The sequence below is a fragment of the Tubulanus polymorphus genome, chromosome 3 (genome assembly GCF_964204645.1).
Source record: "Tubulanus polymorphus chromosome 3, tnTubPoly1.2, whole genome shotgun sequence".
NCBI lineage: Eukaryota > Metazoa > Nemertea > Palaeonemertea > Tubulaniformes > Tubulanidae > Tubulanus > Tubulanus polymorphus.
This window is the reverse complement of record NC_134027.1, coordinates 24,778,811-24,790,545: the sequence shown is the minus strand read 5'-3', so window position 1 is coordinate 24,790,545 and position 11,735 is coordinate 24,778,811. Positions and strand designations below refer to the sequence as shown.

At 41.8% G+C, this 11,735-nt stretch overlaps 1 protein-coding gene across 1 annotated transcript in view; it reads right to left on the bottom strand.

Moving 5' to 3' along the window:
- Positions 1-2,290: 2,290 nt before the first annotated feature.
- Positions 2,291-11,735, bottom strand: part of LOC141901977 (DNA-(apurinic or apyrimidinic site) endonuclease 2-like) — a 29,632-nt gene continuing 20,187 nt past the window's right edge. The window contains exons 4-5 of the mRNA XM_074789587.1: positions 9,219-9,291; positions 2,291-7,923 (exon numbers count right to left, since the gene is read on the bottom strand). Of these exons, the coding sequence (XP_074645688.1) occupies positions 6,616-7,923; positions 9,219-9,291 (1,381 nt within the window). The 3' untranslated portion in view covers positions 2,291-6,615. The remainder of the gene's footprint in view (positions 7,924-9,218; positions 9,292-11,735) is intronic.

Here is an 11,735-nt window from a genome sequence, read left to right as displayed (position 1 = left end):
ACATATTATACAAAATATAAATAAATCTCTATTCAGACGAACGTCTGGAGTATTCAGGCGCGTTGTATGTGGCACGTGCGATGAATAAATATATGATTGTTCTGTATAAGCCAGTTCATATAGTTGTTACGTAGTTGTTTTTTTTTTCCGGTGATAGATTTTTTCATTTTTTCCATGGCAGTCTAGAACAGACGCGTTTATACGCGCGGATATTGACCTATATAATGTTTTGTTTGATAATAAACCCTTGAGATCTTATTGTATTGATACAGCTTTTCGTATGACGGATTAGAGCTTTTGTTTTTGTTCAAATCTAAGACCCGACGTTATTTATGATCAATCGAATGTAAAGGGGGCGACGAACTTTTTGTATTGAAGTAGTAATAGTGCATGTAACACTGATTTAATTTCTATAGCACCCGGTAGATTACTAAACGTGTATATGGATTACTATATTTCAATGAAGGATTGATTGGGCACGACTAAAACTATTGACGTCACACACCAGAAAATCTGTTGATAGTTCACTGTTATATCCAGTATGAAACTACAGTGGAACCTCATTAAAACGAACTTCAGGGGCCGGTTGCATAGTCATAGCTTAGACATAAGACCAGTCTAAGACCAACTTAGTTCTATAGACAATCTAACAACTTAAGACCAGTCTTAAGTTTTAAGACCACTTGTGGACTTAAGTCACGACTGTGCAACTGGCCCCTGGAGACCAGAAAATCTGTTCGTTATAACTGATAGTCCTCAGTATTCAGTATGAAATTAGAATTTACGTATTCAAGATGAAATTCTATGTTTGCAGTAAACGATAATCTAGTGTATCCGAGTTGTTTTCCACTGTTGTGTTCAGATATGGACTCAAAATCTTCGCCCTTAAATATTTGTCTAAGGGTCCAAGGTTCCAGCAGATCATTCCACATCAACCTTCCTCCTCGGACGAGATAATGTGCAATCACATTTGCAATCAGTTAACTTCTATAAGTGCTGGGTATGTTATTTAGCTCGATCGTGAATTTTTGAAAAGTAATGCTAGATACTTACCGGGTCATCTATGCAGAGATGAGAAAAAAGGTATCAATGATTTTTAGCCTCAAACATTTGGCACGTAGCCAGATGCTTTTAAGGGTAAATCCAAAAGGGCAATATCACGCAGGATTGATGACACATATTTCAGTGTCGTGCCCTTTTTATCTGCACCTTTCTGTAGTGATGGTCATTTCTTACACGTATTCAACAAAGAAGGCCTTGCAAAGCTTTTAAGGTTCCTTCTCACTACGGGTTATACTGATTCACGTGTGAACCCTCCAGGCTACGGGTTATACAGGTTCGTGTGAACTCTCCAGGCTACGGGTTATACTGGTTCGTGTGAACCCTCCGGGCTACGGGTTATACTGGTTCACGTGTGAACCCTCCTCACTATGGGTTATACAGGTTCGTGTGAACCCTACAGGCTACGGGTTATACAGGTTCGTGTGAACCCTCCTCACTACGGGTTTTACTGATTCACGTGTGAACCCTCCTCACTACGGGTTATACTGGTTCGTGTGAACTCTCCAGGCTACGGGTTATACTGGTTCGTGTGTGAACCCTCCAGGCTACGAGTTATACAGGTTCGTGTGTGAACCCTCCTCACTACGGGTTTTACTGATTCACGTGTGAACCCTCCAGGCTACGGGTTATGCTGGTTCGTGTGAACCCTCCAGGCTACGGGTTATACTGATTCACGTGTGAACCCTCCAGGCTACGAGTTATACTGGTTCGTGTGAACCCTCCAGGCTACGGGTTATGCTGGTTCGTGTGAACCCTCCAGGCTACGGGTTATACTGATTCACGTGTGAACCCTCCAGGCTACGAGTTATACTGGTTCGTGTGAACCCTCCAGGCTACGAGTTATACTGGTTCGTGTGAACCCTCCGGGCTACGGGTTATACTGATTCACGTGTGAACCCTCCTCACTACGGGTTATACAGGTTCGTGTGAACCCTCCCAGGCTACGGGTTATACAGGTTCGTGTGAACCCTCCGGGCTACGGGTTATACTGGTTCACGTGTGAACCCTCCTCACTACGGGTTATACTGATTCACGTGTGAACCCTCCAGGCTACGGGTTATACAGGTTCGTGTGAACCCTACAGGCTACGGGTTATACTGGTTCGTGTGTGAACCCTCCTCACTACGGGTTATACTGGTTCAGTGAACCCTCCTCCTATGCAATCCAGATGAAACTTTTCAATGAAACAATGACAACAGTTTCGATAATAGAATCTATTTATACGGAGAATACATCCACAGATATAGTATAAGTATAAGAGCACAATTTTCATATAAATATCATTAGATTCGTAGTATTTCAATTCATTATCATATTCACCAACATTATCGACGTACCTCTGTACCCGAGTTGTCTACGCATTCATCCTGATCGTTTATTCCAGGCGGGCTGGAAACAAATTTCGTTTTTCGTCTTTTCGCACGAGATTAATTCATAAATACTATAAATATTACTATTATTAACAAGAACAATAGATTTGCGAAAAACGTTCAAAAAAGCTACTCTGCAGTAAAAATAAGTTCATTTTTTATTAGGAGCTGTCCATAAAAGTTGTCCATTATTTTGCATGACTGGTTATCCGATGTTTTTGATGTCTTTTTTGTCCGATGGGCAAGGGAGGGGGGCTCAGTCATAGGCTGGTGGTAACAATACCACATTAGTGGACCAGTGGACTTTCTGTGGATATGAGGGAGGGGTCAACATTTTGCAATTTTCTGTGGGCATCTTTTATGGACAGCCCCTTACAAGGAATTCGACTCCATAGATTCGGGTTTGAGATGATCTTCAAATCATATTTTACTGGGTTCTTAGAGATCCGGGAATCCAAAAATTCCTGATATATTTCCCTGATCGAAATCGTAAGATATCCTCAGCGGCCGCTGTTTTCCGTTCCAGATTCATTCACAAATTCAAACCTACTTCAAAGTAAGTCAACGATAGAACTCTGATGAAGTATCACCGTCCCTGGATCACGAAAACTAAATTGTTCTATTTACATCGAAATTATTTTTCACGTAAGGCTGTAAGAATACGATACCTTGTTTCTCCTAATCGGCTGGGGCATTTTGTGAACCGCGACAGAATTTGTAATCAGTTCATTTCGATAGCTGCCTGGTCTGTTACGGTTAGCATAATTGTGATTTCTAAAAAGTAGTCTACAGGGCAGATTGGTGGCCAGCCCCGTCAACTTTTAAGCCCAGCCGGAACGAGAAACAAGGTATATATTTTCTTAAGCCTAAATAAACTAACTTTTTTTCAAAATACAAAGGCGCCAGGCTCAATGTCTGACCTCTTGGTCTTTGATTGGTTTTGTGACCTGAGCTAAGTGTGTCTGAACTCAAGCGTAAATGCTTACCCCGTAAATGCCGGTTCATGTACAAAATTGGAGGACATACCGCAAGAAATGCCACAAGCGCGCAATAAACAGCCTTAAAAATTCCGGCAATGCTCCCCCACTGCAGCTCATCAAACGCCGCTATCGTACAGAGATGATTAAACCCCGGTCAAACTAGTTCGGACCAGCCGCGAGTCAAATTTGTGCTTACGCTTAATAAGAGTGCGTTTATCAGTGAGCCTACGACCAGAATGTAAAAATGTCTTGTCCCCAGTTCCAGAGTTGTTCGTTCAGTTTGACTCGAGCGTTTTAATCGTGTCCTCGAATCAGAAATAAAGCGTGAATTGCCGCAATGGGTGCAAGAGTAGAACATCCAGATTGTACTGAACCTTGTTAAACCAACCTCAAACAAATTCAACTCATACAACTGTGGAACTGAATCCAAAGTTTAATTAAACCCACACAACCGTGGAACTGCATCCAGAGGTAAATTAAACGCACACAGCTGTGGAACTGGATCCAGAGGAAAATTAGACCCACACAACTGTGGAACAAGTAAAATCAAACCATGGACTCTAAAAGAATCTAGAGTTGATGATCTGATCAAATTAAACAAACACATCTGTGAAACTGGATCCTGAGTCAAAATAAACCCACATTACAGTGGAACTGTATAAATGGTTCCTTCACATCGACCTAGAGACACGTTAAAAAGAAGTAAACTAAAAGTTTGGCAAGTCAATGACCGAGAAGCACAAATTTCCCGAAATAGTTTTGAAGTGGCTCGTTTCGAAGCTATTAAGTTGACAGGCGCAGAGTTAAACCACTCACTCGATACAAAACAATGCTCAACAAAGTGAAGTCAGTCACTTCGGGAACCAGATGCTATTCACACAAAAATAATTTGGTCCGACGTTTTTGGTCGAGCCAAATTTGGCCAGGGCCAAACAGGCATGGGCAAACGTGTGAAAAGTTATTCCGAGCCAAATTTGACAAGGGCCAAAACCGCTTGTGTGATCGTGGTTTTTATTATATTTAAGACATCGAGAATGCTAATGATGACTTCAACGATTCAGCGAATTCATGATTATTCACTAACTTTCTCATTCTCCACGAGTGGAAACTTTTAATCTATCCAACAAATTTTCAATGCTTGAATTCTACGATAACCTAAAAAAAACTTCAATGCATTAAGGATTCCACCGGTGGCAAGTGAGGATCTACCAGCAACTTCCTCGCTTGCCACAGCGGGATTCGCATTTCTGCCGCATTTCGCTTAACCTGGAAAATATAAATGGTCTGCCTCTGAATGCATGTATTGCAGAATATGAATTTCTAATGCAAATTAATTTCAATGGTCCCAATCGATTCGAATCAAGTGTAGGTTCACTGCCCTACCCTGTATGCAACGCATCCGTATAGAAAAGGGGGTCGATCGTTGGCCGCCCACCCTCCCAATGGACGAGCATGCATTGAATAATGCTCCCTTACCCTCTAAATGAAACAAAAATACATCAGACTTCATACTATTCGGTTGTGAGTTTATAGAACTTGAAGAGTCAAAGCAGAAAATATCGACATTCAAACAGGTTGACGAGGGGGGGGGGGGTTAATGCTATCGAGTATTCGGACAAGATACTACGAGATAACGCACAACAATCAACAAGACGTTCATGAAAAACTTGAAGGTGATTTAAACTTAACCGTTCAAAAGCTGTGCATCCAGTAGAACTGTTAATGTAGTCGTCGACCTGTTTAAAATTATTGACCGATGAGCATTGACAATGATGTAGGAGTTTGTTCCCATTGCCAGCCAATCTCAGGAACTGTGTTATTCCTGTGTGCTAGAGCGCAACTATTAAACAGCGAATGAGAAGAATAAACTATGAGATAACTTGTACTGGCAATGATGGCTGAACTGGAACTACGAGATAACTCATAGTGACAATGATGGCAGAACTGGAACTACGAGATAACTCATAGTGACAATGATGGCAGAACTGGAACTATGAGATAACTCGTAGTGGCAATGATGGCTGAACTGGAACTATGAGATAACTCGTAGTGACAATGATGGCTGAACTGGAACTACGAGATAACTCATAGTGACAATGATGGCTGAACTGGAACTATGAGATAACTCATAGTGACAATGATGGCTGAACTGGAACTATAAGATAACTCATAGTAGCAATGAACGCTGAACCAGAACTATGAGATAACTCATAGTGACAATGATGGCTGAACCAGAACTATGAGATAACTCATAGTGACAATGATGGCTGAACTGGAACTATGAGATAACTCATAGTGACAATGATGGCTGAACTGGAACTATGAGATAACTCATAGTGACAATGATGGCTGAACTGGAACTATAAGATAACTCATAGTAGCAATGAACGCTGAACCAGAACTATGAGATAACTCATAGTGACAATGATGGCTGAACCAGAACTATGAGATAACTCGTAGTGACAATGATGGCTGAACTGGAACTATGAGATAACTCGTAGTGACAATGATGGCTGAACCAGAACTATGAGATAACTCATAGTGACAATGATGGCTGAATTGGAACTACAAGATAACTGGTAGTATAGCAATGATGGCTGAACCGGAACTATGAGATAACTCTGTTCAGCAATGATGGCTGAACAGGAATTGACTCAAACAGAAATAAGTTGACTTACATTTTCAAAACTTTCCAAAAATCTAAGGAGTAATTTCTCAAATCTATTCGAGGTGCTTGAAAATGATTCTCTAATATAAAGAAGTTTTCAAGCGATCAATGGGTATAGTATGTATACCGGGGAATGTCTTTGTCACAAGGGGGACTTTGAAGCCATTTTCTACATATTTCCTCTTTTTACACATAGTGTTCTCCATACGCCAGGATTTTAGAGGGGCTGCGTTCTTTCTTACGTGTATAACCTTGTGGACGCTGAAGCAGCAAAGCTTTCTGTCTGCACAAAAATGCGGAAAATTAAGCGTAATTTTGGCACAATCCACTATTTTTCATGGCCCACTAGCTTATAATGGTATAAGCTTGAGGGGCAGCAGATATTTCTACGGGAGTTGATTTTCGATGAGTGGATGTATAAGTGAAAGGAGTGGTTGCCCCTCTAAAACCTCTCTCATGGAGATCACTGACTGACACAATACTGATATTACAAAGATTAAAAACAGTAAACGCAAATATGGAAAAAGTTCACGATTCACGATTTTTTCGCCGTTTTTTTCGCGATCCACTCGAAGTGATTGCACCGCGCTTCTTTATTCGAGGCGTGTCCCTCCGGACGCGGGCACACCCAAAACTGACGACCTTTATTCAGATTATCCTTCTTCACCGTACGTAGCACGCACGGTTCTCGGTGCCCGCGACACATAGGCGGCGCCGGCGGTCCTTTCAGAACGTCTTTCCACGCGTTTTGCGACCGCGTCGACGACGAGGACGCGACAGCGGCCGCGCCGCGGTCCGAAGCCGATTCCGTAGTTAAATCCAACGGTTGTTTACGATCGTTGCCGGCGTCGAGCGACGACAGGTCGGCGAGATAAAGCGGGTCGGATTCGGGTAGATATTGTCGAATGCTGTTGGCGGCACGGACGCCGGTTTTCGCGTCGCGGCCGTCCAGCGCCGACGCGATTATCGCCTCCATCACGCACGTTACCTGAATGTTGTCGTTGTTCTCGCGAAGCGGTGACGACTCGGGAATCGAGCAGTCGTCTCGACCGATGCATCGTTTATTCTCGACTGAACCGGGCGGAGTCGACTCCCGGTGCGACGAGACCGGAGTCGATGGAGCCGACGTCGACTGATATTGACTCGTCGACTTGTCGGCCGGTGTCGCCGCATCCTGAGTAGTTCTGCTACAATCGAAATTGCGCGATATCCCTTTCTTTTTGAACAACGCGAACAAATTGACCTGTTGACCGCCGGTCGACGACGAGCTTTCCGCCAACTTAGCCTTATCGACCAGTTTCGAGCGTTTAGCCGGCGGTTGTATCGGCGCGCCGACGGGTACCGAGGCCGCGCGTTTAAGCGTCAGGGGCGCCGACATCGTGACGCCCTTGTTCTGATTATCGAGCGTCGTCTGCTGATTACCCATCGACGCCAGATTTCGTCCGCCCGACGATTTCGGCGCGAAAAAGTCCGATAATTTCCTCTGTTTGCCGGCGAATTCGGGCAAGAATTTCGCGCACAGCGACGGCAGCTTCGTCGCCGGTAGTAACACGACGTCGACGTCCGACTGCACGGGGCAGTGGTCGGAACCGGCAACGTCGACGAGGTGACGCGTGTCGACGAAGTGTCGCGTCGTCAATTCGCGGTCGGCGAGCACGTAGTCGATTCGCGTTCCGTAGTTCGTCAGTCGAGCGTTTGTCATCGAACACCAGCAGGTGAACGCGTTCTTCCGGTCGGGATGGAAATAACGGAACGTGTCGACGATCGACGTGTTGTCGTCGACGCGCGGACGTTGACGCAGGAAGTCGTTTAACCAGATCCGCGATGGGCTGCTCAGGAAATCCTACAAAAGATGAAATGTTTTTTGAAATTAGAAAATATTGTCATAATAATTCAAAATATTTCAGACTTGATGAATATCATTAAGAAAATTGAACTCTAAAGATGGACGCAAGCAGGATTTTCAGCCGAGTGACTTTGAAATTTTCTACCTAAGTTTTCTTTTTTAGAAAAAGTGAAATTATGAACATATTTCATTCCTAATTTCAACCACGAAGTGCTCAGAATGCACCTAATCAATGCATCTAATTTTTCAAAATCATCTTCCGCAGAAGCGTCCCCAGACCCCTGTTGTGCAAGCACTGACTGACCTAAGTAAGTAGTGCACAGCCCTTTTTCCGAAAAGCTAGATCCGCCCCTGGAAAGGATTCAACGTGAAGCGTAAGAAAAAATCAATAACAGTTGCTTAAATGGGTTTCTCTAAATGACATATTCATATGATAGGTATTAATCTACCACCCTGATTGACCCCTCACTATTGCCAGACGTACAGTATTTTGTGGATGGCAGGTCAACGGTATTTTGTGGCTTCAGGGTAAGAAATTACCTACAGATAGATTTCTTAGGCAAGATATTGTTTGAAGTTTAAACATTTCATCCCCTGGCTTTGATTGCACCCCTCACAACCGCCTCCCGCCCCTCGCGTGCACTGTAGCCACCCCCTCATAGCCCTGAATCTCGCACAGTCACGACTGAAACACCATCTCAAAGCCTTGAATCGCGCGAATCGTGGCAAATTAACATGTATCAGAGTGCTGCAGACTCGACATTCTATTTGATAATAGAAAACTTGTAGCAGCTATTGTCGCTGTGGATATTTGGTGTAGTGTCATCGTATAAACTATTGCAAGGCCTTTAAAGGGTGTGAAAATATTTAAGGGGGGGGGGCAAATAGAGGCAAACAAAATTTCAGTCAATCAGTAAACAGTTATTTTGATAATGGACTATCATAACAATTTGACAGTAGGGTCATGGCAATGGCTCAGTTCTGTAGAGCACTAGACTTGAAGACTAGATTGGAATTTCGAGTCCTGTATTTGGTTTCCTATCGCCCCCGGTCTCTGCGGGTTCCGCGGGTACACGTTATCAAAGTTCATACGGTCTCCACGGGCGTGGGCATATACCGCGTCATTTTTAAATGTTCAGACTAAATATCATGGCTGATAATTTGATAGGTTTGATGAAATTCGGGGAAAAAAAAACATGCCTGGTTTCTACAGGTTTCACTCTAGCAGGCCCTAAAGAGATGTCAGACGACAATGTTGATGAGTGGTCGAGTAGATCAGGTAATAAACTCACCTTCTCTTCTCCGGGATCACAATGATCAATCGGCTGCAACGATGTGTTCAAATCACCCAATATAATCACGTGTCTGAAAATAGAGAACAGTCAAAATACTCAATGAATCACTCAATGAATCCAGTTCCACAGTCGTGAGGGTTTGATTTTACTCTCGATCCAGTTCTACAACTGTGTCGTGTGGGTTTGTCTCTGGATCCAGTTGTGTGGGTTTAATTTCACTGTTAATCCAGTCCAACAGTTGTGTGAATTTAATTCGTCTCTGGATCCAATTCCACAGGTCGGTATGTAGGTTATAATTGACTCTAGATCCAGATTCACAGTTGTTTGGGTTTGATTCGACTGGATCCAGTTCCACAGTTGTGTGGGTTAAATTTGACTGTGAATCCAGTTCCGCAGTTGAGTGGGTTAAATTTGACTGTGAATCCAGTTCCACAGTTGTGTGGGTTAAATTTGACTGTGAATCCAGTTCCGCAGTTGAGTGGGTTTAATTTGACTCTGGATCCAGTTCCACAGTTGCTTGGGTTTAATTTGACTCTGGATCCAGTTTCACAGTTGCGTGCGTTGGTCAAATTTAACTCCAGATCTGAATTCACAGTTGTGTGGAATCAATTCAACTCTAGATCCAGAAGCACAGGTTTCGTTTCGATATTTTCCAATCTATTCGATTATTGCGTTCTTTTAAATGGAACAGCGTTTCGTCAAGAACATACATTATACGGAACTCCCAATGCAATTCAACGAGAATATCCGAACATGTTCTCTCTCTTGGTGAAAACACTTCCGACGTTTCAAGAGCTTCTGATAATCATTTTAACCTCATTCTATTCTATAAGTACTCGCAAAAAAACCATCAGTCGTCATGACGAATTCACTGCGTCTAGATATTGCGGCTCAATTTTTTTTCGTTAATATTCTTATATTATATGAATGAAATAAATAACAGGGTCAATCCTTACTTTAAGATAATAAAAAAAAACCGATACAAATGTCTACTATATATTTTTCTCGATTATCAATTTCGTTAAAAATAATTTCCTTTGAAAAAAAAAATCCGAGAATATGATTTTTGTTCTGTCCTGTACTTTATTACTTACGTGAGGTGTTATTCTCTTAGTGTTTTTTTTTTTAAGAAATTGTCTTAAAACATATTGATTTCTTACTGCTTTTAACCGAATGCTGATGTCTGTCTAATTTTCATTATGTGAAGCCCGTTGAGCATATTACTTTACATGGTATTCAGGCTAAATAAATCTTTATTATTAATTATCATTATAACTGTATAAACCAATGATACGCTTTACGTTTTACACTTAACGTGAAATAAAGTTATTTTGAATTGAAAAAAAATCGATTCCTCAAGGCACGATAATCTGTGAGGTCCAATAAGTCACACAGAGACGATTTGCCCCCGGCCTAATTGGCGTGGATCAGGCTCGAGCCAAATCTGGCCCGTGTCAAAATAATTTTTTTTTTTTGTTGTATGCAATATTCCCTGACTACTCCTAGAAGTTTTTAAAGAAAAAAAATTTCGCGAACTTTTTCCCGATTTCCTGTTAAGTGCCAACCCCGATTATGATTTGTTTAATAAAATTCAGTAAAATTATGACGAGTTCGAATATTCAGTAAAACTAACGACAATCCGTAACTAATAATAGAAACGTTCTCATCGCCGACGAATTCAACACCAAAAATCGATCGGGAAAAATGATAGAAGTTCGATCGGTGTAATCGACCCTATGAATACATAGCGAACAATGCATCAGGCGATCGTTCATACTATCATACATTACAATACCTCTTACACAGTATTCGCTTGTTTAACAAATTATTAAGGGACCTAAATCAGCTTACTGTATTTTAGCAGCAGAGATGAATGAATCTGATATCGAAAAACGAGAGCGACAAAGTTCAAAATTTAAAATCGATTTTTCCCAGTTTCGACAAAAGTGTATATTCGACGGTTCGCCTGAAACCCAGCGATATATATATATATACAGACAATCCAACACTAGTATATAACGAGAAGCCCTGAAGCTAATAAATTATCGATTCCACATTTCGACTATAACCTAAATATGTCTGTTCATTTTTTGTGCGATCGATTTTTTGGGGGATTTTGCGCTTAATCTTTTTGAAAATGTACCTCAAATCGGGCTTAATACGAAACTGTGCATGCCGAATAATAAACCATCGTTTTTATATCCATTTCACGCTGTGGATAGAATCATTGTCAAAAAGTCTTCTTTAACTTATATTTGAATCAGAGAAAAGAGACTCCGTCCTATGAACTAGGCATCAATTATAACAAAAATACATAAAGAGGATTTATGTATTTTTGATTATAATCATAGGGCCTATGTTTCAGTGCCTACCATTTCGGTGCCTACCATTTCGGTCATCCTCACAGAAACAATGAGTTAACAAAAAAAGGATTACTCCGATTTTCAGCGGGTATCCGACCCCCTGAAAATTTAATATGGATATGAGTGATATTCGTCAAATGAATTTCTGAAC